This window comes from Barbus barbus (assembly GCF_936440315.1).
Source record: "Barbus barbus genome assembly, chromosome: 21".
NCBI lineage: Eukaryota > Metazoa > Chordata > Actinopteri > Cypriniformes > Cyprinidae > Barbus > Barbus barbus.
The window spans coordinates 22,918,493-22,937,138 of NC_136749.1; the positions used below are offsets into that span (position 1 = coordinate 22,918,493).

Sequence of the window (18,646 nt, forward strand, 5' to 3'; positions counted from 1 at the left end):
GCTGTGACCTGATACTGAAGTTGACTTTATGGAAATTTAGATATAGTAGAAGACTGAGGTACCTAAATAAACAGTGGAAATTGAGTAAGTTCAACTTTGTATTGCCTCAGGTCTCTGGCTTGACAATTAACCTTTCCATAATCAGTCAAAAAACATTCTCATTGTGAATGTGTTGTCCTTTACTGACCTCCGAAATTGAAATTACATGTGTACTCGGTGTGACAGTATCATAAGTCAGTGACCACAAAAGATTTAAGTTTGTTCAGGTGAGCAGAAAGAAAAAAGCTGCGAGGAAATGTCTCGATTAATTATCATCGTGATTTTTCCCTGATAAGCCCTCCTGAATACGGTAATTATTTCCACGAGTAAACTTGGCCCATCTCTTCTCAAACTAAACACTTTATAAAATATGTTTCCTTGGCTCTATTTACTCAAAAAATATTTTCCCTCCGATTTTACTTCTCGTTTTAGTGGTAAAATACATGCACCACCTACCGCAAATAACTCTCTTATAGAGAAAGGAAACAGAGTGCCATTGAGGAAACCTGCACTTCATACTTTAAGGAATTCCACTGGGAGGAGAGGAGAATAAGTGAGAGAACACATACGCGCTCAAGAAAAGAGAGAGAAAAAAAACTAAGGCGAGCTGACTAAAGTGAGCATGGAAAAATACTAATAAATCATGAATGAAAATGCCAGTCGACACTGAAAACCCAAATCGAAGGGTTGAGGTTGGGGCAGCCGACTTTTCAGTCCAAAAAAACAGAGCTCAAGATTAAACAGGTGAGATGCAGACGAAAAGGCCGCAGAACTATTTCCTTCTTTGAGCGAAGAAAGTTTGGAAATCTCATGAAATTGACGATTTGCAGATGGAATGGATGATTTGTCTCTTAAAAAAGGGCTTGTATTGAAGGAATGAGCACATATGCGGTTTCAATTACACACACACTCACCTTTTCTGCAATGTCGCATAGCCATTTTGCATCTCCTGGACTCGGCGATGGTCGGACATGGTATTGTGTCCTTTGGTGGCTTCTTCACAATATGGCGTGTTCGGGTTTCCAGACCCCACTTGAAACCACAGGTTTTGTTTCTTCTGGTGCAGGTCCCCCACTCACTCCACTGGCCCACCTCACAACCCTCTATTGGGTGAAACAGAACTAGACTTTAGAGAACTATGATGATGATGATGATGAAAACCACTGATAAAGGCTATGAAAGTTTGGAAATGATAAGATACAATACAGTAATATTAGACCTAATGAACAATTAATCAGATAAGTGGTTACAAAATGGATATTTTAAATGTCTTTTGTGGACTGAAGAACTGAATATTAGAGACAGACAAAAAAATCTAGAATCTGTCTTAAATCTAGCTTAAACTGGTAGCTGTATTTGGGAACTTAGTAACTGGTTCTAGCTGGTCAGAAAATTTTATTAACTCTTTTAAGCTAGTCATTCGCTGATTGATCAGCCACTATGTCCCAAAAGCTAGCTTTACCTTCTTAAATTGGCTTGACCAGTTGGTCGCTGGTATTGAAGATGGCCTATCAAATGATAATGACCATCTTAGATTGATTACAAACCAGTTATCATGTTCCAGAAGAGCTAACCGCTTCATCTTTATTCTCCAGTAGGCTTGTTACTTACCTCCACACTCCATGCTGTCCTCCAGAGGAGCAAAGCCCTCTGGACACTTTTCGAAGCAACGGCCCTTGTGCAAGTAAAAACCAGGCTTGCACTTTGTGCAGAAGTCTTTGCTGAAGCAGGCCTCACAGTTATCTATCCTACATCCTGTGAAGAAACAAGAGAGACAGACGTCAGTCGGGACAGCAGACCAAACCTCCTCATCTGGAGCAGACTGAAAGGTGGGGGAGGGGAGCAGCGTGAGAGAGGGATTATGGTTTCGGGAAAAAGCATTTTGATGCCTTGTGAAGCTTTTCTCTTTAAGGAAGTCAGATATTACAGTGCAACTTCCTCTGACATGCATGTTGAGCCAGGGAGTGTGGGGTGTGAGAGTTTTTAGGGCTGCATAGAACTCCAAAGATGTGATGACATCCGGAATGAGGAATCACCTCATCATGACCCCTTCACAGTAGAAAGGAAAGCAGAACATCTCCAAGCATTCAAGAATAGGAAATTTCTGTTCTCATTTGCTCTCTTGACTGAGCAAGCGGTAGCATACTTTATTAGCATAAAAGCATTACTAGCATAAAATATTTGCAAATTTTTATCAAGAATGTAACATGACATCAGTATTTGTGTACAATCTCAGCAAAAGACCTATGATGAAATCATTATTAACATACAATTTTAGCAATTAATGAACAAGAATAAAGCATGAAATAACAAATTAACAATAATTAACAATTATTAACAATAATTTGGCATAAAATCATTATTACCATAACACTTAATAAATTAGAAAAAGACCTTAACATAACTTTATTACCATAAAATCTTAGCAATTTGGCATTACAATTAACATAAAACATAAGCAAAGTTTTAACAAGAATTTAGCACAAAAAAAAAGTATTAGCATAAACTTTTTGCTAATTTTCAGCAAGAAATTAGTCTCAGTTCATCTGGTTGAACGCCTGATGCATATTGCACACAAAATTGAAAACATTTCAGAGCTTTCAAAGTTGTCATCGGATTGGTTAAATTATACAGGATTTGTGTGTAACGTTCTTTAACATTTCACCTGGAAACAAAGATGCCGTTATGCCAATCCCCCTCATTTAAGAAGAAAGCTGTCGTGTTTACAAGTGTGACGATGAGCGCTTATCAGGATGAACTAAACACACAATTTTTAAAAGTATGTGAAATATTACAGTTCGCGGCATATTATCTTATATTTCAAACAGTTTTACACTCCGGTCTGTTATTGTGGGGACATTTCCATGCCCCTAAACACGACGCAGCACAAAATGAAACATGATTGGTTGCTTTAGCTGTCAGTCATATGGCCTCTTTGGCGGGCCTTGGCCATTCAAAGTGGCCAAGGTTCCCAAACTTTCTACTGTCAGTCTGAAGGTCTGGCTATGCGAGACTAGCAATAATTTAGCATAAACCATTATTGGCATAAAATCTGAGCAAGAACATAAAATCATTAAACAAATTATTAACAAAAATATAGCATAATATCATTACTAGCAAAAAAAAAAACAAGAACTTAGAAAAAATAACAAGAACTTAGAAAAAAAAATCATTATTAGCATAAAACCTGAGCAAATGACTAAATAATTTATCATACAGTCATTATTAGCATAAGAATTTGACAAATTATAAGCTTAGACTCAGCATAAAATCACATTTAGCATAAAATATTTGTAATGTTTTAGCAGGAACTCTTGAAATGATCTTGAAGTCATTAATCATTTGGATAAAATTTGAGCTAATTTTTCAGCAAGGCCTCTGCATAAATTCTTAAAAGGTCATAGTCTAGGCCTAAGTGAACAGATTTAGTCTGGAACATGATGAAGTTCTGCTGTGTTAACATCAGAGTTGGTTGGAAGGGAAAGAGGGGTCAAGATACTGTGAAGGAAGCAATACCGCCGCACCGATCCTCCCACGCCCCGCCTTGCCACAGCATATCAAGGGCAGCGTGCCAGCATTTCATCAAGTTGTGACTCTGCAAATAGAAATTACATGAGCCACACCAACAGGGCGATGCGCTGGCCTGCATAATTAAAAGGAGCCACTGAGAGCTGTCTAATTTATGGCACTTCTTAAAAGCTTCTTCAGAGGCCCGATTGCCTGATAGGCACTGGATCTCAGACTACAGCTATCTACAACCATGTGAAGCAGGTTGCAGGTTCCGCTCAGGTACATCAAGGCACCCTTTTTTGTGGATCTTTAGCAGGAAGTTGGTAACTTTCACCGGTCTACAGGTAAGCATGCATTTAAAAGAGAAAATCTGGCACATTACATATAGATAAGGCTTGTGCTTTAATCTCTGACGCTCTCTGGGTTTCATGAAGGTTCTCAACCATCACACCCCCCTAATTAGACCATCTCCAGCAAACCTGTCTCCTCAACTACATTCCTTCCCAACAAACGAGTCCTTCCCCTTCTTCCTTTGAACCACGAAGCCTCCACCCACTTTTCCTGATCTCTCACACTTTCTTTAACCAGTCCAAACAATCTCATGCAGAGAAAATAACACGCACACATATTGCAGTCCAACAACCATAATCACCATCATTATAACTCCCAGGCCAATGACTGTGATACAGGATTTTTTTGACCTTTCGCAAATTTCAAAACCAATATTTCTAGTCCTATACGTCCTGCATGTCAAGCAACACTCCTTAAGCCTAATTACATGCATAATAGGTCCAACCTTTATATTTTATTGCTTAATTATTAGCAGAGAGATGACAGGAAATCACAGGAGAAATTATGCAGGAATTTTTCAGTCGGCTGAGTTCTAATTCTGCTCTGCCATGCCAAACTTTTCAATGGACCCACAACATTTTTAATATGTATTTGTATTAGTTTTCATTGTTATTATTATTATCTATTTTTCCTTTTATTGTTTTTATTTTTATAATTTTTAAATATTTTTCCTCACAAACATTTCACAATGTCTTTCTTTACAAAGAAAATGTATATGATTTTCTTTAAAAAGGTATGTTTTATCTTTACAAAAAACAGAAGGCCTTGTTACTGTTAAACCCTAGACTCGAACTTGTGGTTCCCATATGAGCACCACTGCTCATGTTCACATGCATTCTAACTGCTAAGCCATGGTTGCAACAAATGTAATACACACTTAGACTGAACCGATGAGACACACAGATTAAAGAGACGAGCCGCGTTGTCTCGTAGTTTTGCTGCAGGGCAAGAATGTAAAACATGCCATTCAAATAAAAAACAAAAAGTGCATCTTCATCATGTCACTGTCTTTAACACCCTTGTCTTTACATCAGCCAAGACACCGGGGAAGAATTGCATCTTTTGTTTGATAAACACGTGCTCCGGCCGGTCAAGTTACGCTGTGCTGTAGAGATCTTGGCGCGGAGTCTGAGGTGTAGAAGGCGGCCACACAGATGGATCCACTCGCTTTTGTTCCCAAAGTAATCAGAGCTCTGGGAGTCTCTATGTCCCTACATGTCCAATCTATGACAGGGAGCAACAGCTAATAAATGAGCTTTGTAACAGAAAAGCCGCCTCTGTCCTCTGCCGATACATTTCAGTCATAGGGAGGTTGTCATCACCTTTTAGATCGCTTACTTCAACAGGGAATTGAAGAGGAAAAAGCGAAAGAGCAACTATTGGCACACGACTCAGACAGTGACTGGACTGACTCGTCATGAAATGTCATTTGTCATCCATGATCATGTGCAGATGCTGCGATATCAAAAATCGCTGCGTTGGAATATCAGAAATTAGTAATGCTATACTTGTCTAAACGTGGGTTTGGGTTCAAAAACCTCATTCGTATCAGTGAGAAGGTCTAGATCAGGGGTCTCAAACCATATAATATATAATTAGAAATGATTTTAAATAACTTTAAAGTTCTTCCATTGAGGTGAGATGCAATGAAGGTGGTCTTCTATTCCAATAGGATTAACCTTGGTGCCACTTTTGAAGGCCTATATGATAACAGGAGAGTAATATAGCATAATTCGATCACTTGTTCTCGCAAAGACATGGGAATGAGAACTGACGGTGGGAATCTAATGAAACCCACTGCAAGAGGGGCAAAAATAAGCCTAAACAGAACATTAGAGAGAGCTGAAATTGCCTACTCTGCTGCAAACTGTTGCTTGAGATTTATGTTTGTCCTTTTTTTCCACTTGGCTTTCAGTGTGGTTTTCAAGTCAAGTGCATGTTGAGTTGAATCATCAAGCTTTAGGGGTGATCTAATCCTTAAAGACTTGTGGCAGGAATGCCTCTCTGCTGTGGTCTGGATGAAACAAAAAAAACAATAAAGCAAATTATACTGTGGACATTCGAGCCAGTGTCATATTCAAGCGGCTGTGAACCACGTTGGCCAGGGCTGTTTAAAGTTTACTTCATTTTTAAGCAATTAAACATGTAACAGTAACTTCTTTTTCTACTATAAATCGACTTTTAAGCCTATATGGCAGCTCCTTGTAAACAAGGGGTAAATTTGGTAACTGGTCCTGAGGTCACAGTAACCAATGCATAGTATTTGGCAGTCATCTGCGGTGCAAAAGGGATACCCATGCTTGGGGAGTGCTAAATCCGGCCACATTTTTCCATTTCTCGTACTGAAAGAGCCTGTCCCGTCTGACCTGCTTTGTTTATGGTGAGCACATCATGCGGTTGACTTTCTCACACCCAAAAATGTCATTTTGCTGTGCCAGTGGGTACAACAACAACCTCTGGGTTTTTCTTGGGGACCTTGGAGCATCTATTTGCTGCTTCATGCAAGAGAGGAAGCTACATACAAATTTATTTAGATACTTAACTGTAAGTTTACCAATTTTCACCAGCTTTGTGACTTCTTTGGAAGTCTCTGAATCATAAAATATTTGTTCAATCATTGCATTCAGTCTGGTGTGTAGCTGGCGAAAGATAAATTCAGATTCTATTACAGAAATGCAAGCCAAAATTCAAAGACTTGCCAAAATACACAGAGACAGACAATGGGGTAAAACAAGGGTAAACAATGGTAGTATTTTTACAAGATGGAGGAATTTGATGGAATGTTTTGGTTTCAGTCGATCCAAATGACTTTGCAAAGATTCTTCTCGACAGGTAAGCTAAACTTCAAGTTAAAATTATTCGGAATATGTTCGACCTTTGATTGAACGTAGTGTTCACTTTTATAGATCTGCTATAGCTGTGTTTGTGATGTTTTAGTTGGGGGAAGGCATGATGCGCAAAATGGGTCCACTAGTAGCTCAAAAATGGCTTATTCCACCTTTAAATCACACATAAAAATGTATAAATGTCATTGCATCATACTAAGTGGCTAAATAAATAAATAACAGTAATTTACATAAAAACATATTGTGGTTGTCAAACATTAGTGGTAAAAAGTTAAATTGGTTGGAAAGTCATTCTAAAAGCGGATGAGAAAAAGTCTAACACCAATTGTTTACAGATGTCACTTGGTTTGATGTTTTGTTTTAAAATGCAATGATATTCATTCATTTAAAGTGTGGCCTTACAGTCGATTTTTTTGTAGACCACTATAATAATAACAAAAATGACAAATATTAAAGTCTATAAATGTTCAGTATATTAAATTCAACTTTACAAGAGCCATCTAAATTCTCGATGACCAAACTGACCTATAAAACTCTCTGGGTTAAGGATAGGTGCACCACTTACACTGTCTGGCAAATCGAATTCTCTGGTGTGAGAGTAAGGCCAACGGCAACTGTTCTTTTGCAGGTCCCAAATGACATCACTTTAACTGCAGCCCATTCTTTCCCAGACGGCACAGGACTCATTACCTCATTGGAACGACATATTGTGGAATTGTGTTGATTCTTTAACTACATTTGGGTACCAATTTAGGCAGCTAAAGTCCTTTCGTGTGGCTGAGGTCCACCTCGGTCCCATTGGATTATCAAAACTACCCGTAAAAACTCAGAAGCTTAGGAAGGTTTCGAACAGACTTATGAAATGCCCATTTAAAACAGTGACAAAGTGGGAATACTTACAACAACAGAACAATAGGAACAGATTTTACAACACCTGGGATGATAAAACATAATATATAATTGGATGAAACAATTATCCTTGACATGGGGGCTCTCATGTGGCACATATACTAGTCCTGGATGAACTGTGATACTTGAACTACACGTCTAGGATATTGGCAATCAGAAAGCTCTAAAAAGGGTTTCCATATGAGTAAAGAGAGAACAGGGAACTTCACATGCGGACAAACAGGAGGGGCCAATATCTTTTATTCAGTGGAAGGCTGCTTACTAACATAGGCTATCAATCACATGAAAAATATTTCATAAAGTCAAAGTCAGCATTAAAACTCACAGCCCTGCCTCCATTGAGGAGAAGTCTCATTAAGCTGGTAAGTACCTTGATGGCTGCTGTAAAGGTTATGGTTGAAACTAGTCTCTGCTTGCAAGTTTTATCCTAATTCGCAGTCTGGAACCTGCTTATGTATCCGTGAGAAAGAGGGCATGGGGGTTTCCTTGTGGTGACATTGAAAGTCTTAAAATGTAAAAGGAGAAAAGGAGGGTTCAAGATGATGAGGAAGAGGGCTTTCATTTGACAACCTGTGGAAAAACTGATGGTACCATTGCACCATTTCTCTCTACATTCAGAGTCTCTTTTCTAGCATTTATTCCTCTTTCATCCTTCCCACACTCTCTTTTTATCGGGTTAGCTTCAGTGGTAGGCTGCAGCAGTGTTTGGGAGCAACTAACCAACAGCAGAGAGGCTACTAATTTATGTCATTTTATCGTGCACACAGTCAAGCAGGTAATGATTAAACACGCTCTCTGAGTTTCTCTCAATAACACAATGAAGACCGATTTATTTTAGCAAGTCGCTTCATTTGGATGGTTCATTCTAAAAAACTGGAACTCCCTATATGCAGAGTACGCAGTTTGCGTAGGGCAGCAACTCCCAGGCGGGCCCCATCCCAGTTGCTCAAAAAACAGCAACAACAAAAAAAACCTGATGCACCATTCCCGCATTTGTGCCTGTGCCCGCTCGCACCTCATGTTTGCGGCTGAACGCATATGATAATAATTGATGGAAAACTATGCCTGTGAAAAGACATCAGCAATCCAGCACCAAGAGAAAAAAAAAATAATTTTTGTAATAATTTCACCAACGCATCTAATATTCTCTCAGCGTTTCCATGTTCCCTTAGGAAAATTAGCCATGGTTTTAACACAAATTTAAAAAAAAAAAAAAAAAAAATCATGGTTCTTGTAGTCATGGTAACCGCAAATTAACCATGGTTTTGATACTTCAAAAAAATAATATACAAAGAAGTATTAAGATAATATTTTTTGTGGTCATAAAAACAAACCTAAGCCAACAACAGCCTTTAAAATGACTTAAAATGCATTATATAAAAATAGTGAGGCAACCCTGCTGAAAAAACCCCCAAAAACAATAGAACCATCACAGAAAATTCTAATACCATTACAAAAATTACAAACCATCAACTTTTAACCATTAAAAAATATTCCATTAGGATTTATTGGTTTTAACAAGCCACCAATAGAAGGTGACCAATTACCAGTAGAGACCCACAGGGTCCATTATGTTTCCATTAAAACCAATACAAGTCCCATTATAAGCAGTAAAACCATTACAAATTTTGTGATGGTGTTTTTTATTTTTTTCATGCCATTACAAATGCCCGTATAAAGGGCGCCAAAGGCCTGGTATTATACTTACAGGACGATCATATCCTTGTTTAATAGGCTATTGACCAAACATTTAATTCAAATATCCACGTAATCTTTCATTTTTGGACATCACAACTCTTACAAAAATTAACCGTGGTTTTTGTAGTAAAACTGCTTAATTTTCTTTTGCATGATTTCTGAATGCTTGAGACCATAAAATCAATCAGACAAATGTATTAATAAAATAATAGCCATAGGTAACTGTCTAGAGCTACAATTGTAATTTGTAAATAATACAATTTAATTACAATTTATTTATTCATTTACTTTTATATTTTATTAAAGTTCTATTTTGACCCTTATAGTAGGTGTTTCTTTGTTGTTGTTGTTTTTTCACTTTAATATTTGAGGGAGGGGGGCACAACAATACGATCCTGCTTATGGCACCCATTTGGCCAGCAGCGGCCCTGGCTGTTTTCCATGTTCATTTTTGCAATGAAATAAATAACTGTAGCAATAAAAGCTAAATCCAGCTTTTTAAAATATAATTGTATTTTGTTTGTTTGTTAATTTGTTTTATTTAATTGCATTTACTGCAAATGTAGGTGTATTAATAAACTAGGTATGATCTTGTTAAACTACTTGATATCCTAATGTGTTTTTGTGCTAGAGAAATTCTGATCTTAAAGGGATAGTTCACACAAAAATTAAATATCTGTCTTCATTTCCTCACCCTCATGTTGTTCTAAACCTGTATGAGTTATTATTTCTATACTATTATAGTATTTATTAGTAATATGAATTTGCTTTTATTTTTTGTATTTGTAATTTTAAGTTTTAGTCATTGTTATACGCTTTCGTCATTTTTATGACTTTATTTGTTCTATTTATTTTTTCAGTTTTAGTCTTTCACAGTAGTACACTTCACTTTAGTTAAATTTACACTTTTCATTTCTAGTTTATTTTTTGTGTGTGTAATATTTATATCTTATTTAATCTTAATGATGAATGACCCCATTGACTTTCATTGGGTCCACTTTATTTTAAGTGGCCTTAACTACTATGTGCTTACATTTACATTAATCATTTGATAGAATGCATTTATGTGTGTATATATGTTTTTACATTGTACTTATATTTTAAAAATACCTGCATCTAATTACATCTGTAATTAATTTCTGTAATTACATTTATAATTGCACTGTTGACAGATCCCTTTCACTTTAACCCACCCTTAATCCTACCCATTCCACCAAACCTGTCCCTAACCTTACCTGTATCCCACCTCAATACAATATGAACACAATAAGTACATTGCACTTAAATTTTTGATGCAAGTATATAGTAGTTAAGGCCACTTAATATAAAGTGGGACCAAAGAAGTCACTGACATAAGCGTGAGTAAATGATAACAGAATTTTCATTTTTGGGTGAACTATCCCAACTATACAGTCAATTATACAGTCTTATAATTATATATTTAAATATTTAAAATATATATATAATTTAATTTACAAGTTGCTTTGCTTGGCAACAAAGTAAGCTTGGTCTCCATGTTGGTTCAGAACATCATCTAACAGAAGACAAAAACAACTCCAGCCGTCCTTCTACTCATTCGAGATGCTTGGGTCACGCACATGCTGCTCGTCAGAGGTAGGTTAGAGCATTCAATCTGGTGAGAGGATTTCAAAAGCGTGCGACCCCACCCCACGGCTCCAGTGGAAGAGTCTGATGTAGTGCAAACCTGTCTCCTCTTTGCCTTTGTTTTCACTCAGGCCCGATGATTCTGCAAAGCATTCTTAAACGAGATATGATCACACACAAACACATAGGGTCTAATGATAAGCAGCTGCTGCTTAAGTGATTTCAGAGCCTGTTTTTTAAAAACATGGTCAACTCCAATGTAATCCACCGTTCCAGGCTCTTGGAAGAGCGTAGTTGTGCTGCAAACCTGGACAAGAGAGAAAACGGAGCGACTTTGAATGGCTGTCATGTGTTCGAAATTGTTCCCAGTGACCCGCCGATTAGTTCTTGCACTAACCCTGATAGAACATCCCATTATGACTGACAGACATGAAGAGCTTAGCGAAGACGACAGAAAAAACATAACTTAAAGAGGAGGGTCAAATGCGAAGCTGGATTACAAAGTCATGACTGAAACAGCGATCACATCAAAGTAGGCTCTGCGCGGAGATTTGATGCTACGTGACAATGTGAGGTTTTGTTCTGGGAGAAGTTCTCCATGAAAGGAATCCAGATTAACTGGCCACATATCAGTATCATTTAAAATCATGATTCACCCAGGAAAGCGAATGGTTGGAGGACACAGTCTCAGAAAACAACATGTCTTTTTCCTTTCTCCACAGCTGAAGAACTTACAAAATGTAGGTTGATGAATTTGATTAGCGGTCGAGAACGGGAAAACTCTGTCATGCTAAGTAGCCTCAACTGGTACACCCAGTTTATGGTAAATGAGGCGTTTAAACATTTCCCCTCCTCCTGTTTTGATCAAATTGGCAGATAAATTTGTATCAAGTTTGTTGAGTGAGAAACTTCTTTTTTTTTACTTTTTCATTTTTATACAAGAGTGTCTGTACAGCATCTGGGTTTATTAGTATTGTAGGTCCTGACACACTCCTCTGAGGTTTTAGGTCTGTCAGGAGTTTGGCTTAAAAATCCAAAGAGGTAGAGTTTTGTTTTCACATGAAACACAAATCCAACACCTCAGGCTTTTCACTTAACCTCAAAGGTCCAGAGTGTCTCAGGCCTGGCGCAAATGTTAAAATAAGGTTATAAAATACAGGGCATGGAAGGAAAGCGATACACAATTCCAATAGGACTATTATATTGCTCTTTGCAGACAAGAATTTTGTTTTTCTGTTTTGCTATTGTTTCTAAGGACGGGAGACATCCAACAGCTAACTAGTCAGTTAATGAAATCATATAAATGTCCTCCTGTGTTTATTTAGAGAAATCACATACACTACGGACTACACATTAACAATGCTACAACATAGATGATACAACTAGAACTGCTGGATGTTGTTGTTTGGCACATTGTTAAATGGCACCATGTTGTCTTTGTGTGTCTGATCACCAGGATCAGGTGAAACAGAAACAGGCTTTTCGGCTGCCTGAATGACTAGTTGATTCTGGAAATACGTAGTTTTGCACATCCCTAATTGTTGCATTCACAATGCAATGCAAGTTTGCGAAGAGTGCTGTTTTAAGGGACCTACATGATCTAAGTATTTCAGAAAGCCTTTAAACCACTAATGACACATGGAAAATGCTGGGGTGAAAGGTCAATAAGCAAAGTCATAACTTTCCAAATGAACAGATTTGTCAGTTCACTCAAACCGAATTTATAAGCTACAAGCGTTTTGAACATCAAATACATGGCAGTATTCCTTCACTTAAAGTATTCACAGTATGTGACCACATAAATAGATTTTTTTACAAAGCTAAGCTCTCACTCAAATCCATGCTAAACCAGCATGTCTGTGCATTAGCATTTACAAAATAGGCAGTGTGTGTGTATGTGAGAGGGAAAGTGAAGGATCTTACTGGAGCACATGTTGATCTCTGTCCCGCGCATGCCATAGTAGCCTGACGGACAGGCATGGAGACACTCGCCATACTGCCTCATCCTCTCCCTCCTCAGGAACAGGAAGAGCTTGGGTTGGCAGTTCATACACCCGTTGTCCTTGGAACACACCGAGCAGCCTTTACAGATGGGATAAGCTCCATAGCTAGCTGCAATAAAGCAAGACACAAAACAGATACTTTTACCAGCTAATATCACCAAGTAACATCTTGACTTGACAACACTCTTTATTTCTTTACCACGTCACTTGCTATTTCAGTAAAATATTGGTGATAATTGATCACAAAGTAAAAATAAAATACTGCATTCAGCTATTTATGTGTATATACTGTAAAAAAATGAAGTGCTAAGATGCAAGTTTACTGACTTCATCGTATTTGTTGTATGCATTTTATATGCATTTTAATAACTTTGTCAAATTGTCGGTATTTGCCCTTTCATGCAATCCGTTTTCCATTCTAATATGTAATAATTAAACACTGACACTTGTATGCAAATGTGTATCGAATAGTAAACCAATACAAATGTAAAACAAATTCTGAAGCTTTCCTAAGAGTTTGGTGGAAGATGCTGAAATACATGAAGACTGCATCCCGTGTGGATTTAATATTAAATGCAAGTTTGTTTGCTTAAATACAGGACTATTGGAAACTCTAATCTTGACATAGTAAGGATACACAGAATAAGTAGCAATGCAAAAGCACACATTTTTACCCAAAACAACTTACTGTACAGTGTACACTTACACTTACTGAGGTTAAGTGCCTCACTCAAGGGAACATGGTGATAGCTCATGACTTGTGTCTTGCAACCGAACCAGTAACGTTAAGTTGTAAACCACTACACCACAGAGCAAGCTAACTGCTGAACGGTTAAACGTGTGCCCGCTATAGAACTGTCACAGACGTTTTCATTGACACATAAAACTTTCACTGACTAAAGAAACTGTCATTACTGTGACACTAGTGAGGCCTGACGTTTTTGCAGAGGAAACCATTTTCAATGTGAGCAGCACAGTGATTTGATTCAATGCTCAACTCCTGTATGTAGAGTTCAGACAGCCGCTGAAAGCCCAAAACCGCATTGACCCTGAGCAGGATCATGTTGCTAGTAGAAGACAAAAGAGCCAGTAACGACCATACCGTTTCACAATAAAGGTCTCTTAATGTAAGTTCCTTAGTGTCCTCTTTACAGGAAAATGTCCTTGGGCGCACACAATAGCTGCAAACCAGAGACATTGCTATTGATTGAAGCCAAGTTTTAAATATCACAAACCGAGATAGAGTAACAGTCCGAACTGGACGACCCACCACAATGCTTTATAAAATATCATGCACGTCGCTGACCTTTTTCCCCATTCCCTTTTTTCCCATCATTTTTTTCTTCAATCTGAATAAATAATTGAGAATGCAATTTCAGCATGGCTTATAAATTTTTTTTTTATGTAATAAGTGCCATTTATAAACATTTTCCCTAAAATTATACAAGAGAAATCTTCGAGAGAAGGCATACAAGAGAAGTAAAGGTTTGCTATTTAACACAATTCTTAACATTCTCAGCTTCATCATTGTGTCTCAGTCCGCTTCTTAATTGAGCCATTTCTAGTCAATGTCTCATTGTCCTAAAAAGTTTGCTCCTTGGAAATTCCCAGAATGCACCTTAAATTCAGTAAGCACTGGGAGGTCCCCGTTCACTTAATGCAAATGTTGTCGTGTTCATGTCAATGTTGAGATGAACAAGGTCCTTCCTAGTGCTCAAAACTGTTTTAATGATATACTTGGGGGTGAAATAAGACACAACCTTGTGCTTTAATGCTAATGCACCATTTAAAAATTTACATTTGAAATAGGCCTGAAAATATTACTTAATAACAATTGACTGTTTGAGACCAGAGCCCTAAATATGCAATGACGGACATACAGTAACCAGATTCTGTTTTATACAATATACAATTACTATTTTATCTGTTGTAGTGGAGGTAGTTCTTTAAAAAATCAGTGATGTCAAATTATAAAAATACATTCATAATCATCAGGCAATATTTATGTTATTTATATGCCACACAGGCAGTACTATGCTATACACACAGTCAAATTTACATTGTAACAATGCAATGTTACCAATCATCTGGTCTGCAAAAAAAAGCCCAAGAACTGATTAGGATGTCTCCATCAAGAGGAAATACGAACAGTATTTAAAAAAAATTAAAAATTGTATGTAGAGTATCATGCTGTTTTCATGGTAACAAAAAATAGACAACTTTATCGTGTAGCTCGTTTCATGCCACGTGACCTCAGTGTTTTTGTGATGAGGAAATGATCTGGACACATTTTTTCCCAAACCACACGTAAAGACATATGGTATACAGTTTGAACATGTTTATAGAAACCTGACATTCACCGTAAATTGGTAAAATCTCCCAGACTCAGCCCACACACTTCAGACCTGATTGCGATCGTAGTGCAGAGAACGGGCGGAAACTGGGACTGGCGTGAGGTTGGAACTTCAAAAAGCCGAGAACTATCAGAGCGTTTCCCTTATTGAATTTCCCTAATTGAGGGTGGTATGGCAATATCACAAACCGTTTCGCCTGTTGCTTAATCATAGGGGTGTTATTTCTTTCATCCCACTGTCAGAGCTGTTTCAGCAAAGCCTTGCGGCAGTTAAATGATTTCTTTAACTGCTGTTGTCAACATGAGCTTCAACAACACAATCGACCTTGAATGATCGAATCAGCGCATTCCCTCGTTGCCTTGCGTTTGGTTATCAACTATATTGCATGACATTCAGACCTGTATTGATGGGATTGTGCTCTCACTGGTCTAGCAATTATCAATGGAAAGAGTAAGAGACGCAAGACATTTTTTGCCTCATTCGAGATTTTTGGATCAGCAGCATGTCTGAGTACCGCTTTCCCAGCTCTGACCACAGGCATGTCAAAAAGGAGGTTGGGATCTGGTGCGTCTAGGGCAAGGGTGTCCAAGAGCCACCCTTGAGGACCCAGTGCTTCCACATTTTAGGGAAATCTTTTCACCGCCAGCTGATTTATACCTGAAGCTATGACTGGAGTCTTCCATTCCGCATCGTATTTTCATCAATTCATAGAGGGGATCAAATTCAAGCTCTAAGCCAGAAAATATGATGGCTTTCCAATATCACTGTCAAATCGGGTTTTAAAGGGATAGTTCACCCAAAAATGACAATTCTGTCATTAATTACTCACCCTTATGTTGTTACAAACCCGTAAGACCTCCATTCATCTTCGGAACACAAATTAAGATATTTTTTATGAAATCTGAGAGCTCTCAGACTCTCCTATAGACAGCAAGGGTCCTTACACAATAAAGGTCCACAAACGTAGCAAGGAGATCGGTAAAATAATCCATGTGACATCAGGGGTTCAATCGTAATTTTACGAAGCTCCGAGAATACTTTTGGTGCTCAAAAGAAAAAAAAGAAAACAATAACTTTAGTCAAATTCGTCTCCTCCACCCTACTGCCATTTTGGAGAATATCCGCTGGACGGAAACTGCGTACGCTCTTCTGTGGTAGCCGCATACCGGATGCACTGTTTTCGTTTAAATCAAAGCGTAAATATAGAAGACGTATCCGCGCTGACACAGAAGAGCGTACGCAGTTTCCGTCCAGCGGATATTCTCCAAAATGGCGCTACGCTGATGTAGAGGAGACGAACTGTTGAATAAAGTCGTTATTTTTGTTTTCTTTGCATACAAAAAGTATTCTCGTAGCTTCGTAAAATTACGTTGAACCCCTGATGTCACATGGATTATTTTACCCACCTCCTTGCTACGCTTCTGGACCTTGATCACGTAAGGACCCTTGCTGTCTATGGAGGGTCTGAGAGCTCTCAGATTCCATCAAAAATATCTTAATTTGTGTTCCGAAGATGAACGGAGGTCTCACAGGTTTGAAACGACATGAGGGTGAGTAATTAATGTCAGAATTTTTATTATTGGGTGAACTAACCCTTTAATGTCTCAAGAGGGGAAACAAGAAATAATGCCACAGTGGGACCCTATTCATATTCTGCATTCAACTCTATTTATACTTAAACTTGAGCTAAATAGATATTAAAGTAATGTTAAAATTATTATGTGGCATTTATGTGTCTTATTTGTGCAGAAGTTTGCCCTCGTTGTTTAAATGTAAAAAGTCATCCAAGAAAAACTGAACGATCTGAGTGGCTTTCATACATGTAAACAAAATCTCCAGCTATGTTTTTAAGTCACTCTAGAATGCTAATTATCTAAGTGTGTCGGTCTGGCAGAATTTTGAGTTCTATGTAAATTACAGTGGATAAGCCTAATTTGGCTGCTAAAAGTGCTTTTTGTTCCAAGAATCATACCAGCATGAGCTTTAAACTTTACCATAAGTCTGTCGTGTTAACCTGCTGAAGTGTAACTTACGCTGACAAGCATGAATAATGGAACTAAAGAAGAATTATTTCTCGTTGACTTTTTTTTTTAAAATAAAAGAGGAACACATTTGTTGCTTTAGTATCGCACAAATCCACCCCTAAATTGATAACAACATAATACATCAGGCTTACACTCATAGTCTCGATTTCTCATCCAAATTTCAATTTGTGTATCATTATTAATAATCCAATAAAAGGAAAGGATAATATCCCATCAGCAAACTAATACAAACAGACATTAAAGGAATACTTCACTCAAAAATGAAATTTCTGTATGCCTTTCTTTCACAACATTGGACCTCACTGACTTTTAATGTACGCACACAAAAAATAAATGCAGAGACATTTTTCAAAATATCTCCATTTGTGTTCCACAGAGGAACAAAAGTCATACAAGTTTCAAACAATGAGGTTAAATCACAAAATGTTTAGGTGATCTATTCATTTAAGTAGGCTGTTAATATGCGTATTAGATGTGCACATCAATGGCAGGCAATTTACTGAACTTAATATACAAAATTGATCATTAAAAGGTGTAAATGATCAAATAGTCATTATAAGCCAAGGCAGATTAAAGCATATTTTCAATATACTTAAAATAAGAATCAAAATCACAACTTGGGAAGAAAACGACAACAGTTAACTTACTTTGCTAAAAGTGAAACTGATGCATGCAATTATAAATAATGCTAAAATACAAACTCTGCAGCAAGAACTCTTCTCATTAAAATAGAGCATTTGTCAGCCTCTGTTGCAAGTGCATGTAGGTACAGTAATATGAGATGGCCTGTGTAACACACTGTATATTATAATGGATTATTACATTTCATAAATCAATGTAATTCTGTAGCTTTACACCTATATTCAGTAATAAAATAGGTTGCAAATGCATTTTGCCTGATGACCTGTTCACTCTTTGAACTGCCCTTTCCCATAAGCGAAAGAGTTTACGCGGGAAAAATGTTTAACGAAACCAAAATATGCAAGTGCCTTCTTTCACCATGCATTAAACGATCCATCTACAACCTAAACAAATGTTTTTACAAAGGCCTTGTCCTCTTTGAACATCTGTGCTAAAGATACCACAACAAGTCTGATCAGAAGACAACACAATTTCTGCAAATTGTCTAGATTGTGCCATTGTTTTGTGTAAAAGAGCCAACAAACAGCTTGGTCATACCGTCTCCACCATTTCTGTCAGCCAAGCATGAGGTTATATGAGGGAACTCAAAAGCAGCAGTACAAATGGATTAGAGGTGAATGTCTTGATTTGTTGGGGGAGCAAAA

General features: G+C 37.6%; 1 protein-coding gene across 1 annotated transcript in view; it reads right to left on the bottom strand.

The window, feature by feature from the left end:
* LOC306887336 (R-spondin-2-like) overlaps positions 1-18,646 on the bottom strand; it is a 55,030-nt gene that overhangs the window by 20,699 nt on the left and 15,685 nt on the right. The window contains exons 2-4 of the mRNA XM_079444992.1: positions 12,882-13,070; positions 1,651-1,794; positions 954-1,142 (exon numbers count right to left, since the gene is read on the bottom strand). Of these exons, the coding sequence (XP_079301118.1) occupies positions 954-1,142; positions 1,651-1,794; positions 12,882-13,070 (522 nt within the window). The remainder of the gene's footprint in view (positions 1-953; positions 1,143-1,650; positions 1,795-12,881; positions 13,071-18,646) is intronic.